The sequence below is a fragment of the Cebus imitator genome, unplaced genomic scaffold (genome assembly GCF_001604975.1).
Source record: "Cebus imitator isolate Cc_AM_T3 unplaced genomic scaffold, Cebus_imitator-1.0 Scaffold113, whole genome shotgun sequence".
Taxonomy (NCBI): Eukaryota; Metazoa; Chordata; class Mammalia; order Primates; family Cebidae; genus Cebus; species Cebus imitator.
The window spans coordinates 1491138-1507759 of record NW_016107428.1 but is presented as its reverse complement, the minus strand read 5'-3'; the positions used below and the strand labels follow the sequence as shown (position 1 = coordinate 1507759).

The following is a 16622-nucleotide window of genomic DNA, read 5'->3' as shown; positions in this document are numbered from 1 at the left end:
AAAGAACAAGTTCTAGCTAGAATCTACCTTCCTGTCTCATGTTATTGGTGTTATTATCTAATCACTCCTAAACAAAATGACCTACAGAGTATAATGTCTGCTACATCCCTTCAGCTCCCTACATCTTCCACAAATATTATTCTGATTAGTTGAAACCACAAAGGGAATGAGATTCTGGAGAACATAGTTGTAGTTTAGCAAAGTTGATACAGAACAGAAATGACAAAGCAAACAACCAATTTTTATAAATGTCCACAAACTACAAAGATGTTGTACACTCTTAAAAACTTCTGTTAAATGAAGTTAACAGAATGTAGAAAATAATCTAGATCTTTGTTTACTTTTTACTATACTCTTTTTTAAAATTTAGATGTATATATTGTTTCCCATTATATTTGTAATTTATTATTTTCTTGGTTGTTTAATAGTTTAATTTTGCATTAAATGCTGTATGATTTGGCACATAAAATATATATTATATCTTATTTATAAATTATACTCATACCGTCACATAATGTTTCTGTTTAACATTTTAGTTCTTCTAATCTGAAATTCTACCTTGATTAATAGTAATATTACCAGTCCTTATTACTATTTTGTTTGCATTTACCTACTTTGTCCACTGCCTTTTTACCTTGCCTTAAATATTTCTATTTTCATCAATGTAAATATATCTTGATTTAATATAACATAGTTCTCTATATTTTAGTAGAAGAAATGCATCCATTTATATTGCAAGTACTGGCTAATATGCTTGATTTTATACAATCCATCTCGATTTTCACTTTTCACTTCTTTCTCATTGATGAGCACATGTTTTCCTTTTCCTTGTAGTTCCTGGTTTGATTCAAGATGCAATGTACTTTGTTTTCTCCTTGGACAATGTGCTATTGTTTTCTCCTTGGACAATGTGCTATTCTTTTCTCATTCATTACATATTACTTTTATTTTTTTGTTCTCATAATCAAATGATTTAAATAAAACTATTTTATCATCAAGATGCATGCTTCTATTTGTGTCCTACTTGATCCCTTCCCAGTAAAAGGAATTCTTAAGAGTATTTCACTTTTTACTTTTTCTTTCTTATTCACCATCTCCTTGATAGACTTCTGTAACATTTTTATACCCCCTACTCCCAATCACATGGATTTGCTGAGAGAATTGATAACAAATTGGAATTTATTTAAGTGTTCCCTTTCTTTTCAATATCTTTTCTGGCTCTTATATTAAGTTTCCCTGGAAAGTGTATTATTATTCCCTTTTACCTAGATAAATAAATAGATACAGTTTTGATATTAGTATATTTTACTCATAAATCTTGGAATCTATCTTCTGATTTGTTTTTTGACTAGATTTTTTTTCTTATCTATTTTAATAAAACAAGTTCCATAAGCTCTATATTCCTGAAATATTAAAAATTCTCAAAATGTCTTCCTACACTCAAGAATAAATTATGTCTCATCTAGCCATGTGATTCTGGGATATAGTCATATTTTATCATCAATCTAAAGAAGCTATTGTAGCTTCCAGCACGGCAAATAAGAAGTCTGATATCAATCTCTTTCCTGTTTCCCTTCATCAATATTTTATTAGTTTCACTTGCAGCCCTATAAAATTCCTTAGTGGTCAAGAATTGTAAAAGATATGTCAGGATAAGTATCTTTGCTTAACCTTTTAGTCTATATCCAAAAAAGCTTTATGTTTATTTCTGTGAAATTTTCTTCCATCATTGTTTAATTATTGCTACACTGCAGTAATTTATTCTTCTTGCTTCTCATAGCATTTTTATTACTCCTACAAAAGTAATCATGGTTCCATTCCTCAAGTTTTTTTTATATTTTATTCTATCATTTCTTCTTATAATGTTATTTGGCTGTGTGATGATTCTTAACTTTGATCGTCTAGATCACTAATTTGGTTCTAACTATGAAGGTTTCTTTCAGTTTATGTACGGCATATTTTAGTTGAATAAACAAGGTATTTGGCTCCAGAAAGTCTTCTTATTACTTGCATTTGAATATAACTGAAGACCTGTTTTTTATTAATATACTTATTTTAAAAACAGTTTTACATTTATAAAAACATTGAGTGGATAATACAAAGAATTCCCATATACCCCTCCCCCTGCACAATTTCCTTTATTATTAATATCTTAGTATTTTATTACAGTTTATGAACCAATAGTCACACATTATTATCAACCAAAACCCATAGTTTATTCATATGTTCTTCATTATCACCTCATCTCTTTTCTCATCTTGGTTAGTCCATTACATGGCATTGTCATGTCTCTTTAGGTTCCTCTTGACTTGACGGTTTCTCAGATTTTCCTGGGTTTTGATGGCACTGAGAGTTTTAAGGCTTATTGGTCAGGTATATTATAGCATAATCCTCTAATAGTATTTCTTATAGTTAGAAAGGAATGATCAGTTTTGGGGAGGTACACAGTAAGGATGTGCCATTTTCATTACATCATATGAAAGATACAAATTATCAATTAGATTTATGGCTGTTGATGTTGACCTTAGTCACCTGACTGAAGTAATGTTTAGCAGGTTTCTCTACTGTAAAGGTAGTGTTCTTCCCCTTTTCCATACTGTACTCATTAGAAGGAAGTCACTGTACTCAGCTCACACTCAAAGAATTTGCTTCTTGTCTTTTAGGGTAGAGTGATTACATCATTTATTTGGAATTGTTCTGCATGGGACATTTGTCTTTTCTTCTCCATTTATTCAGTTAATTACTTATATCAGTATGGACTCATGGATACACATTTTATACCTTGTTATAATCCAGTATTACTTCATTTATTTTAATGCCCACATTTTCTCAACTGTAACCACTGGCATCTCTTTCCATTGGTTTCTGTGACCCCATTGACTGCTTTCATCAATGTGCATGTGTGTTTCTTTTAATCACTTTCTTACTTTCAGGCACTTCAAGGTGCTCCAGGCTCAACTGGTATATCCCCTGCCCCAGTCTCGAAATCTGCTATTTCTTCAAAGAACCCTGGGTTCTTTTACTGGAGAAAGGTGTCAAAAACCAAATATGGGGTGCTAGGTGCTATTAGGGTCTTGTTTCTTTTAGGTTCTCTTGAGAACATTTTTAAAAAACTATTTAAAGATCAATATCTGCTTTGGCAGTTTTATTTTACTATGTCTGAGCTTTGATTTGTCAGATTTCCCTATATCTGACCACTTGAATCCTTTGGATGAATTTCCCTCTGGAAAATAAGTAAAAAAGTAAGTCCAGGGGTTGCGGTCTTACTGTTGTTGAATATTAAATGGCTAGAAAAACTGCTTGGGGTGGGTGAATTTAAAGGAGCCTTTTTTTTCTTATGGGTCTGTGATTCAGGAGACATTGGTCCTTATTTAAGAACCTATATTAGCCATTTCAAAACATGTGGGCTTCCTGTACTCTCCTTGACTCAGAGGAAGTACAGACTCAATGTGCCTGCAGAACCAATGCTTGAACACGAGAAAGTCAAGAATAGAAGAAAATAACTTCTAGAATTATGGACTAAGAACCTAAAACAATTTATCTTCCATTAAAGCAAAGAAAATACTGGCAAAAATTGACAAATTAATTCTTAGAATTCTGGAAATTAATCCAAAGCTTTCAGCAATTCAATGTGTTTATTTAGAAAAAAAGCTGAATTGTGGTAAGAATAGTAAGCTTTGTGGCATTTTAATTTCCCATACTCCCACCTCCCTCTTACCAGCTCTGTGATACTCTTGAAAACCAGTAGTCTTACAAACATAGAAGCTGTGAAAATCAGCTGCCTAGCAGCACATGCTCCATCTCCAGAGAAATATCTTTATTTGACCTATCTGTAAAAGCCCCATTCACCAGGTATCTGTTTATCTGATCTGACTCAGAGCTTGCTTGGTAGATGAGAAAAACCCTACCTTCAGAGTGTTTGTCAAAAACAATCAGAGGCAATATTTAACATCGCAGCTGACTGAGGTAGCAATAGCAATTGAGGTAAATAAGAGGCTGACTGAAAAATGTAAAAGAAAAATCTGGCAATGAGCTGTTCATAGGGAACTTTGGAAAGTTCTGACATATTTTTGGATATCTAAATGACCACATATGTTTGTGGAGCTGCACATATGCTGAGAAAAGACCTTATCTCTCATGTCAGCTAACCTTGAGACTGTGCAAGCCATAAGTGAAGGTGTAGGCAAAGTTGTACATTGCTTGCCAGGTGTAGCCCAAAATACACACTGAAACCCTCAGCAAGGAGTGGAAGATTTAATCATACCACAACATTTAAGGAAATCTCCATCAAATTAGCTGACTACTAAGAAACTGAAAGACATGCCAATGACTAGACAACACAAAGAATATAGACTTTAAAAATGAGCCCAAAACAAAATTAGTTACTAAATAAACACTCATTGACAAAGGCAACAACCAAAATCTGTACTAGCCAGTGTTCTCTAGAGAAACTGAATCAATTAGATGTATATATAGAGAACACTTTATTTTAAGGGATTGGCTCACATGGGAGCTGGTAAGCCAGAATTTTGCAGTGCCAGCCAGTAGGCTGGGAACCCAAGAAAGAGCTGATGTTTCAATCTTGAATCAAAAGGCAGTCTGAAGACAGATGTAACAACAAAAATACACAAAATTAGGTACTCCCAATCAAATGTTTATATGTGGCAAGGTTCTGGGTGATAATGTATTAAATACCTTAAAAATATTTTATTGAAACTAACAGGTACAATGAAATTGGTTGGTTGCTCCTGATTGCACTGAACAAGTGGGAAAGGAAAAGGATGAGCTCAGGGGTTCAATTTCCTAGTGAAAAATCTGATTTGAAAACTGGAAAATGTAGTCATTAGAGTCAACATACAAACTTTCCTAAGAGGGATCATATGCAAACCCTTATTTTTATTGTGCAAAATGTAGTGCTATATATTTTTTTCCAAATATCCTACCATTGTTTTACAATAAAACACCACAAATTTGGAAGACTTGAAGTTTCAAACACTTAGGGCTTACGTAACCATTTGCTATCTATTCCTAACGTAATTACAAAGATGTGCAGGGTATTTTTTTTTTTTTGGTATAAAGCTTGCAATGACTAAAAATATATATCCTAGCTGAATTTTGCACATAGATTCCAGTGTGTATTTGTTAACTATACTGAAAAGAAAGTACATAGTTTTCTCCTATTACTTAGAGGAATTACAGTAAGGAAGAAGAATTTTATTTGATATAAAATATGTTTTACTGAATATTTCTCAAGGCAACATTATATGATTGACTATTCAGTTATGTTAAATATGGATTATTTAGATTTACTTTAATGAGTCTAAAGATTATATTTGGCAGATTAATTATTGATACATAGTTTCAAGTCACCAATATTTATTTTCATAAGTAAATTAAATACTTCAAAAATATTTTCATCCTAAGACTTTTGATTTGTTGAACTATTTTTCTCTTCATAATATCACAATGTTTAATTTCAGACCCCACTCAAGTTAGGATTGCTACAAAGCTTCTGTTTGTATATTTGGATCAGTGAGGATTTCCTTTACTATTTTCACTATTTTCCTTTAGAGGAGAAAAAGGAATAATCCCTGGTCAAACTGGCCATAGAGATTATATTTCTGAAACCAGAGTGCATAAAATTCTCTTTCAGCAAAGACTAGAATATGAGGAGATGGAATGACCTTTAGTGAACATCTAAGTCATCAGTCTTATTACAGATTAAAGACTAGGTCCGAGGAGACAAACTTGTTTTCCCACAGTAGACAGTGTGCTAGGACACAGAGTTTATGATCTAGAATCCCAAAGCAATGCACCCTTTCCACATATCTCTGCTAAGTCAAGAAGAGACCCTCCATGGCCAAGTGCTGATTTTTTTCAATTTCAAATCTGTGTTATTATTGGATTAAAATGGCATATAAAACCATTTTCTATTAAGTAATTTAAATGTAGTCATCATTTTTCCCTTTTTACATTTATTTTTATAGCATAAATAATGCATATTTGATGGTTAGAATGACCACATAACTTACTGTCCAAACCAGCACACTTTTTAAAAGTTTGAGGCTATTAATAATTACACTAAGATAAAAAGCAACTGAGAACATAAAGTTACTCTATGAATGAATGAATGGACAATAAAATTAAGATATCAATAAGCAAAATGAAAAAATAAATCTATTCACCCCATCTCCTCCATCTATATTTAGCTATATTTTGAATTTTACCATTAGGGATGTATCTATGCACATACTTTTTTTGCCAAAATGGATCAATATTCTTTTGCAGTCTGCTTTCATCAATAAATAATGTATTAATCATTTTTCTCAGTAAATAAATATTCATGCACAATTAATTTTTAAATGATTGCTTAGCATTATGTTGTTACTTTTATAACTGACCTAGTCATGTTCAAATAGAGACCATGCTGTTCACTCAATTAGTCAACCTAGCATGTATTATCTATGGAAAGTAAATCTGTAACTACAAAGGTTACCTCCATTTCCCTCTTTCTACAAACAAACACATAAACAACCAAAAAGACACAGGCCTAGACCTGTCAGGCAGAGGCCAAGCTATCAGAAGAGACATCAGCAACAAATAACTAAGTACAGTCACACCCAGGATGGTAGCTGAGTATCAGCTTTGCTCAAAAGCATGGCAATTCGGCAAAATGAGGTAAAGTTGTTTATGACCAGAGTATCAGTTTAAGAGCTTACAAAGTTGGGCGGAGCCTGGCAAATGAATAAATGATTATTACATTCTTAGGTTTTCAAACCAGTACAGCAAGATGAGTCTTTATTAAATTATCTGCCTAAAAGAAGTAAAATCATGAAGCAATGCAAATCCACAGACTTGTATGTAAATTTCAAAGAGCAATTAGCACACTGAAATTTGTTTGAATGTCTTAATACTAGATTACTTTCACAAATAATAAAGAGTAGTTAAGGATTATGGAAAGTCATTTATTCAACAAACACTTAATTGGTCAGCTTTTATGTGTTAACCATCTTTTAGGCACTGTGACAAATAGGAAAGTGAGCCAAGCTGAAGTCTATTTTAAATTATTTCTTTTTGACTGGTAGAAAAGTATGTGCCTACTTTCAAAAGCATACATGTATAATACTTGGGAGAAACATTATAAAAAATGCCACAAAATGATGTTATTCATACTCTATGGAAATCAGAGAAGGCTAAATTTACATCTAACTGGCTTTCTAGTCAGTAGATGTAGATAAAGCATGTCTTATGCAAGAAATGGCATTGCTCCCTGAAGGATAAATAGGTGTAGAGAAAACTTGCAAGCAGGATAGGAGTTTTAGGACAGTGGTTCCCAGTGGAGAAAACAGCAGCAGCAGCAAAAGCAGAAAGCTCAATAAGGAAGAAAGCAATAGAGGATTTAAAAGAGTTTGTAAAAGAATCTCTGAAACAATATTGGAAAGTGCTGTGAGAAAATATGGAGCTCCTTGAATGGTAAAGCAGCGAACATGGACTTGATGATTTTTGTTTAAATAGATTGAATTATGTTTATTTTTAACAACATTATTGGGGCATAATTGATATACAAAGAAATGCACATATTTAATATTTGATGAGTTTGAACATGTGCAAACACATGTGATGCAATCACTACAATCAAGGCAGCTGACATATCCAAAGGATGTATGGGACAAAGTAGCTGATGACACATTAAACAACATGGACTTAATCCTACAAGCAACTTGAAATAATTATTAAGACTTTGAGCAAGGGCCTAAGATATGAATTGTTTAACCCATCATCACCTACTTTGTCTCACGCATCTACCTTCCCTTGATGCTGTCTTCTCACACAAGTCATTTTGTGTTCCTGTCTCTTCAAAATGCCATGTGCTTCAAGCACTTGAGAATTGATTTTTTTTCAAATTCTTTTTGTAAGACTTCTTAAGGCTGGACTCAGAGAAGTTTGAGGCTGCTGATTTTTCTCCATGACTTTATCTTAGACACATCCATCAGTAGTACCATTTCTGAATGCTACTCTGAGCATATAGCCTAGGTATCAGCAGGATGAATCTACTTATTTCTGTTGTTACACTATCACATGTGGCCAGAAACCATAGGCTTTTAGGGAGAAAATTGTTAAATTTCACCCCATTTCTCCTTTTATGATAGTATATGACTTTTTTGCAGAACTGGTTTGTGTCTTTAATATACGGAGAGAAACTAGAAAGATAAAAATTGAAGTTGTAGCAAGACAGGTATATGAGTATGGGGATTGAAGATGTATGTATGTAATAAGGATAAAATCAACATATATCATGGTAGAAAGTATGAACATGATAAAAATATATTAAAGTATTAAAAATATTACCCTTAACTCAATTTGCAAGTATGATTACTCCAGACATTTTCACATGTTTATTTTTAGTTTTTTATTTTTTTCCACTTTGAAAAACATAGTCAAGACTATACTGTGTATTATATATGAATCATGCCCCTCACTAAACATTATATAAAATAAACATTTTTGCATGTCATTACAATTTGGAGAAAAATGTTTGAAACTAAAAATATTAAGAAAAAGCAACTCAACATAGTTCATAGTTTAGCTTTCCTTAATGAGACTACTTAATATCCATTCTTAAACTTTCCAAAATGGAGATGTCAGTCTATCAAAATTCTTCCTTTTACCACATCACAGAATTTTTATTTTTAGTTAAAAAAGAGGGCTTTTGCCAAACTCCTCTTTCTGTATTTCCAAAACGTATTTTCTTTACATGCACACATACGCACACGTGCACACGCGTACACACACACACACACACACACACACACACACAGAGAGAGAAAATTTTTTTCTTCTCTTTGCACTGCCTTCCTATAAAGCAGATGGTGCTTCAAATTTCCTCGGCCCCTCACAAAGCTGTTCCTCTAGCAACCTCCCCTAAAAGACCGATTTTAAAACAAGCAAAGATGTTCTTTGAATCCCCTGCTAGTCAATCTGGCAGTCCAACCTAAAATGTTTCTAATTTTAAGAAAAGTAATTAACTTTATGACAAGATAGTTTAATCATAGCTCCACCAAGGAGGTTAGGGTGCAAGGATGTTAGAAATAATAACAAACATTCTTTTCTTGGGAGAATAAATCCAATGAGTTTCAAAATCTCAACTCATTTCTAGTTCTGAAAGATACATATTTACCTCCTGCTGGGTTTTAGATCAGGGCGTAGTTTGGAGAAAATCAGTGAACAACAGAATAAAGAGATCTTAGCAAGGTAACGGTGATACCTGTGCCTGGAAGAATGGATAGGGGGACTTTAATTCTTTTAATTAGTCCTACTGACCAGGGATTGAATTAAAGTTTAAATTTCAAAAATATTTCTGATTTTAAAACCATTATTTAAAAGCGTTTTAAAAAATTTAAATGAGATCTACAGGGGTCATAATTATAACAGCGACTAGTACATATTGGGTGTTACTTTTCTGCCATGAACTAGTTCTTAAATTCATTGTCTAATCCTTACTTAGGAGAATTGGGTTGAATTAGAATCAGTGAGTTGGTTCACATGAGAATGATCTGTAAGTTGAATCCTATCAGAATTTTAACTCTAGATGAAGACAATTAAAAAAAAAATCCTCAGGCAAATCATTTGTTCGTCTTGGTTTCAGTGCCCTCATCTATACTATATCTGTATTAAAAGCCCTTATGGAGACAGTCTCTGAGCTCTGCTTTAGATCTTCATTCGGAGATTAATTCACACTGAGTTCATTGTCTGTGACCAAGTATTTCTTCAATGCCTGCATACTGAGCTCTTATTGAATGCTCGGCATTTCTTTCTGGAAAGACAATTATGATACATTAAAGAAGGTAACACATTGTTTGCTATCCCTCCCACTGAGAGTAGAATCCAATTTCTCTCTTTTTGCTTCAGATGACTTTAGGCCCAGTTACTGAACAATCAAGAGAAACTCTGAGAGATAACCACCTGACTGAACCTAGCCAACCTGTAAAAACCATAAGCGATAATAATAAATTATAGTTTACAGCTTAGTTTCAGGGTGGTTTGTTATGCATCTGTACATAATTAGAGCATCTGCTTGTTCAAAGCTATATTCTCCTCACTGCTTTTGTATCATGCACCACAGGTGAAATCAAAGAGCATACAATAATAGCTCAATATTTTTGAGGTTTTGAAAGTTTGGAAATTTCTGCATCTTTTTCGTCTGCTTTTATTTGGATTACTCACCTGATTCTGAGTGGATTTCATAAAACTTCAAAACTCAGGAAGCAACAGACTCGTTCGATGTGTCTGTTCAATAGCGTCTTACATCTTCCAGGAAGAACTTAGGGCTTTTGAATCAGGTAGCAGTGATAGATGGAGGAAAGGAGATCCTATTGAAAAACGTGTTCAGCTAGCTCCTGATCCTATTTTGGCCACTGCAGTTTTGCCTTTCAAAAGTTACTTCACTTATAAGTGGGAGCTGAACAGTGAGAACACATGGACCCAATGGGGGAACAACACACAGAGGCCTGTTGGATGGGGAGGGGGAGCATTAGGAAGAACAGCGAATGGATGCTGAGCTTAATACCTGGGTGATGCGGTGAACTGTGCAGCAAACCACCATGGCACGAGTTTACCTATGTAACAAACCGGCACATCCTGCACATGTACCCTAGAACTTAAAATAGGCGGTGAAGAAAATAAATGTATAATACAATATAACTTCTCAAACTAAACAAAAAGGTTTACTTCACTTCTTTGGGTATCAGGTGCCGTCTCTTTCAAATAAGGTGTTATGTGACCTTGAGAACTCTTTGTTGCTCTGATCTTCAGTTTCTTTTATAATACCAGAGTAATATTTTATCTACGTTATAGGGCTTTTATGAGGATTAAATAGAGCATCATGGGTAGTGTTTTTTCAGCCTCTGTCACTAAGTAGGTAATAAATGGTCTGCAGTCATCATCATAAATGATTCAAGGTCTGAATAGCAGAAGCAGAAGAGGAAAACTCAAGTGAAACGTGCTAGACATATAACACAGCTTATCTAATAAAATATGTTACTGGCTAAGCTGGGGTGGCTTTCTGTCCCCCACTCAAGTTTAAGAAAGAAAAATAGACCTATCTCTGCATCTGCCACTGCATACCTCTCAGAGCACAGACCAACTTTGCCTTTCCTTGAAAGTCCTAGGTTTACCTACCAACTTTTAGGAAATAACCATTCTCAAAGCCTGGCAAAGAGGGCATCAGGAGCAGCTCTAGAGGTTTGCTCCGATTTGTATCTAGTCCTCCAGTAAAGTCGGCTGCTACCAATCCTAGCCAACCCGCTCAACGCCCACCCTCACTGCGGCACTGGACGCGCGGGGGATGCGGGGTTATTCCCCGAGTAGCCGCTAAGGGGAGCCGGACGCCGGACCGCCCTTCCTCGTTGCCATGACAACGACACCGGCGAGCGCGCAGCCTGGGGAGCGAAGTGCCGCCTAAGGCGGGTGTCGAATTGCAGTGCGCTCGCGGAGGCTCTGGACCTTGGAGCCTGTGAGATTCTGGCTACTGTTCCTCCGCCTCCCTCTTGGGCAGCTCCCTAAGCCGGCGGGGACGCGCAGAGTGAAAATGGTCCATCATTCAGGCTCCATTCAGTCTTTTAAACAACAAAAAGGTCAGTTGGAATCCTACTCCCCTCTCCCTGTGGGCGTCACGTCCCCCCTGCATGCCCTTGCAGTTGTGTAGGAGCATCCTTTGCAGGCTTATGCGACACAGAGGTGGAGAACTCTGTGAAGTTAAAAAAAAAAAAATTAAATGCCTCTTCACTCTGCATCCTAGATGAGTGATTTTCTGAGCCTCCGCACGGTGCCTGGGAGTAGCGGAATTCGTCATTTCAGGACTTGACTTAATGTATATCTCTGTGAAGATTGTTTCAATGCACTGCAGTAAACACGCTTAGTAGGGATAGTCTGAATAGCTCAGTAGAGCTCTGAAACAAGAGGACAGAAATGTTGAACAATATTTGCCATCGTCTGTGGTTCAAATATTGAGTAATCTTCACAGAAATGTGTCTACTTGAGACGCATTTACACAATCAGAAGATAAATGAATTCTTGGGAGAGTTCCAGAGTTGGCCTGTTGCAGTTAAAGGAGCTCTGTCACTTCCTTGGGAAAATGTATTGTTTGCCCACGTCCCATGCTTGATTCTGGGCTTCAAGTTCTTGTTGATGTTAAGTTTCTTTTCTAGGGGCTTCGTATTATATCTTTTAGCTTCTCCCTCAAGTTTCTTGCTGGGCATAGAGACAAGAATCTGTGTGTTCATAGTCAAATCCATAATTATTCCAAGTTATCCTCACTCTTTAATCTTTGTTTCTTATTTGATTTAAAAGGCTTTTTACACAGCATTTTTATTTTGAGGCACATTCACAGTTTTTGGAGTTGTACTGTCCAGAAGCATTAATTAAACGACACAATTGTCACTTTGCTGAATTAATAATGGTAATTAAGATACAGTTAATCATAGAGTGCCTAAGATATGTGAATTCTGGAATGCTAATTTTGCTCATTCAAAGTAAATATTTACATAAATATTCTGATCCCCCTCCCTCCAGATATTATTTGTATTTCTTTTGTCAACAAGTTGTTTCTATGTACATCGTTGACTTTTTTTTAAAACAAAACTACATTAACACACCAGGAATAATTTCGAAGGGATTCCTGCATAAGACAGAATATGAGACTGACTGAGTTTCCAGTTCCATAATTCTGTACTCAGTTCAAGCCCAAGTTCTCTAGGATGTTTCAAATATATGTTGAAATTGGGAGTGATGTGAGAGACTGTGGGGGTATATACAAATTTCAGCTAGTATCCACTTCTACTTCAACTCAAGGTTTCAGAGAAAGTTAAACAACTGCTTCAAGAAGTTGTGTTCTCTTTAGTCATGGTTTTAAACATGTATAAACTTTCAGAATGAAGACAAAGATGATAGGAACTTTGCAACAGCCTCATACAGTTAATACCTCTTCTGATGCATTGGCTATGGGTGACTATTTCTGGGATCTGGAAGCTTCAAATGGCACCCACAACAATGTATTATGTATGGATACATGTTGTGTTTTTACGAAGGAAATAATTGCCAACTTAGGACCAATTGTCATTGCTCAAAGTGAGTGATAAGAAATTGTGCAATTGCTGGCACTTCATGTTGTTTCCTTTATGATGCATTATGAGCCATTTAGTTTCAAGTCTTCCTTTACTTTTTGGCATAAAAGGCTACTTTAGCAAAGGATACAAATCTAGAGGAGGAGTACTCCAGCAGGAAGGAAGCAAGATTCATTTTAGCTAAGTGCTTCTGGTTAATGGCTCCTTAATCCTGCATGGGCATTAGGAAAAAACAGACCAAATTGAGGATCAGCTATTTTTATTCTTCAAATAGGAAGAAGCAAAATAGTTCTCTAGATGTTGTCTGTCCCAGCAGGTATGCAACAAAAAAATTTTCACATGTCCTTTTCACCATAACACTAACCTGAAAATTGCACATTAAAATGGAGAACATTCTCTAGTGGAACTTTGTACCCCTAGGTTCTACGCTTGCCTTTGTTACTACTGAGAAATCTTCAACAAACTTATTAGTTTATTTGGACTTTGCTTCATATATAACATGAACAGAATTCATTCCTAATCCCTTTGGCCTTTTCTATCTGTCTTCCTTTGTTTAATGGGAGGGACAGTTGGCATGTGAAGGCAGAGATGATTTCTTCCGGGACCAGATAAAGAGGAGAGCCTTGTTTTTAGTTTACTTTTACAAATTAATTTAGCTGAAAAATCCAGTTGATGGAATGTACTTTTGTTTTAATCAAGTGAGCTCAATATCTCTTAAACATTTTGATTTCAACTTTAAAATATCTAGAAATAGCCTGATATATACAGAAATCACCCTTGTTACATATTACTTTAAAAATTCCACCCTTACTTGAAAAACAGACACACTCCATATTTAAACCCTACACAAGACATGGGAATCCTCCTTTATATTTGAAAACTATGTAATAACTAATCCCTGATCAAAATCGGTTTTGATAGGTAAGTGTAAGTATAGCATAGAATAGTATAGATGCCAGACTGGTTGACTGTGAAATGAAATACTGTATGTAAACCCAAATTTAATCATTAATTTAATCTCTGGTCTTTATTTTGAGCCCTGGATATTCATCCAATGTATTCTACTTATAGGTTATGTCATTTAATGTCCCTAAGCCACAGTTACTGGTTATGTGAAATGAAGATAATATCTATCTTGCAGTTATAAGGTGTTTAGCAGGTCATCTGACATACAGCTGGGGCTCAAAAAATTTAGTTATTTTCTCACTAAAATTGATCCAGCCCTATCCACCTTTGGTTGACTCTTTAGTAGTAAATTGGGCCCTTAGCAGTTCCCTTATAATTTCTTGCCTTTTTTTTTCTTTTGCCTCATTCAGCTCTATTGCTTTGGGATTAATCTTAAGGAAAACAGTGGACTCCAGACCATCTACGGATGGTTCTTTAAAATATTTACCTTGCTTTTGCTGCATGTATGCCAGGGACTGTGCTTAGTGATAGCATTTTTCGGTACTTTTTTGTTGCTGAATCTGTTACTGCAAAACCCTCCTCCTTAAAGGACTTGGTACAGTAGGAAGTCTGAGAGATTTGCCAAACACCTTTATGAGAATTACAGACAACTTTGCACTTCTCTAGGAAAATGTTGACATTTTGTTTTTGGCAGTGCCAGTTGTGTTTATGAAGAAGATATCCACATATATTTTTGAATTTTAATCCACTTTAAATTTTAGAGTGTCTTATTAAGCGGCTTAATAGATTAGGAAGTACAAAGTGAGACTCCTGAGCAGTGGTGAGGAAGAGGAGGCAGTTTGCTTATTTTTGATTTCCCAAGGGTAAATTGGAGTGTATTATAGTTACAGACAACTGGGAGCATATGTTTTCTTTTGTCTTAGCACATCTTGTAAGAACACATTAGCTGACACATCAGCAGTGATTTCTGGGGAAAGTCCAACTCTGCTTCCCAGCTTGGCTTTCTCTGTTTTGCTTAATTTATGATGAACTCATGTGTCGTTCAAGAATGGGCAAGAAAAGGACAATGATAATTCTGGCTTCTGGTAGCTGCTCTTTACCAATATAGCTACCAAGACTTTTCATAGAACCATAGATCAAATTAAACACAGCCTGTCCGAAAAGACTTGAGCTTAATAGGATCAGTTAAGGCTGTTAAGTGATTCATCATTGTCCTAAAGGGCATTTGGTTAAACACAGAGTGTTTTTAGTAATTCCACATCAATAAGCATTTACCACTCACATAACTCATTTAATAATAATAATATTTTACACTTATATGGAGACTTGCAGACTAAAGTATTTTCTTTCTCTTTTACTCTAAATGAGTTGCTATTCCAAGTGCACACCTGTAAAGCCACGTGGCACAACTATTCTGCTTTGTGTCCAGTTGCAACTTCAGATTACTTAGAAGAACGTTCCTGGGGAAAATATCTATCTTCAGAATCTCTGATATCCACTGTTTACATCTCCTTTGCCACTCACTGACGTTCTTACAATCTAAAAGTTTCCTATACCCTTACCTTAGAGAAATAAGAAAAAAATCTGGAGCCATTTATACAGTGACAAAATTTCATTCAGTCATTGTGCTAACTCTTCCTGGTATTTGCATAGTCTATTATTTTATTTATGACTAAAAGAAGGCATTGTCTCTTGTTAAAATAATTGTACGTTGTAAAGGAAAATCATTGGGGGAGATATTTTAAGGTAAGGAGCTACACTTTTCTTAGGCTGGTAGTGATCATTAGAAAGAATTGGGAATCTAATACAATTTAGAGCCCGTCTGGTCTTCTATTCTGTCCTTCAGTTTTCACCCTTCTCTTTCTTTCCTTACACAGAAGGTTTCCTAGACATTTAGAACTCTAGTTCTCCATTAACAATCTCCCAGTACGAGTGAGCCAAACTATAAAAAGAATATAGAGATATTTCAACCCGAAAAAAAAACACAAGTGTCTGAGACTATATCTTAAAAAATCTTGCATACCTCAGATGGCTCAGAGGAATTACTGTGTTAATTCAAAGTAAGAACATTGCTGTTTAAAATGATGGCTTTGAATTAGCCAGGATAGTAGTATATTTTATGTGATAAATATATATCCTCTACTTAGTAATAGAGAGAAGTGGTGGAGTTTAAAATGAATTGTATCTAAAGTAATTATAATTTTAAAATGTGAGTGTTTCAAAGCTATCTAGAATTTTAATTATATAAAATAGCACATTCCTTGATGATTCTAGAGAGCTGAAGTTTTCATTTGAATCTAGGATTTACATTATATTCTGCACATGGATGTTTCTGAAAATATATTTGGAATTGATTATATAAACCTATTTATTAAAAGACAGTTTAAACTCAACCCTTTAAAATATCAAAGAAAAATTCAACCTTCTCTTCATTATTTTAACGTTTTATACGTCTGCAGATATTTATTAAATGTTAGTGTAAAAAGTATAGCTTGCTTTGGGAGGCCAAAGTGGGCAGATCACTTGAGGTCAGGAGTTCAAGACCAGCCTGGCCAACATGATAAAACCCCATCTCTACTAAAAATACAAAAATTA

The 16622-nt window shown here is 35.0% G+C and overlaps 1 protein-coding gene across 1 annotated transcript in view; it reads left to right on the top strand.

Annotated features, from left to right (window-relative positions):
* Positions 1 to 10757: 10757 nt before the first annotated feature.
* Positions 10758 to 16622, top strand: part of ANO3 (anoctamin 3) — a 281024-nt gene continuing 275159 nt past the window's right edge. Inside the window, exon 1 of the mRNA XM_017538733.2 lies at positions 10758 to 11633. Coding sequence (XP_017394222.1) covers positions 11588 to 11633 — 46 coding nt within the window. The 5' untranslated portion in view covers positions 10758 to 11587. The remainder of the gene's footprint in view (positions 11634 to 16622) is intronic.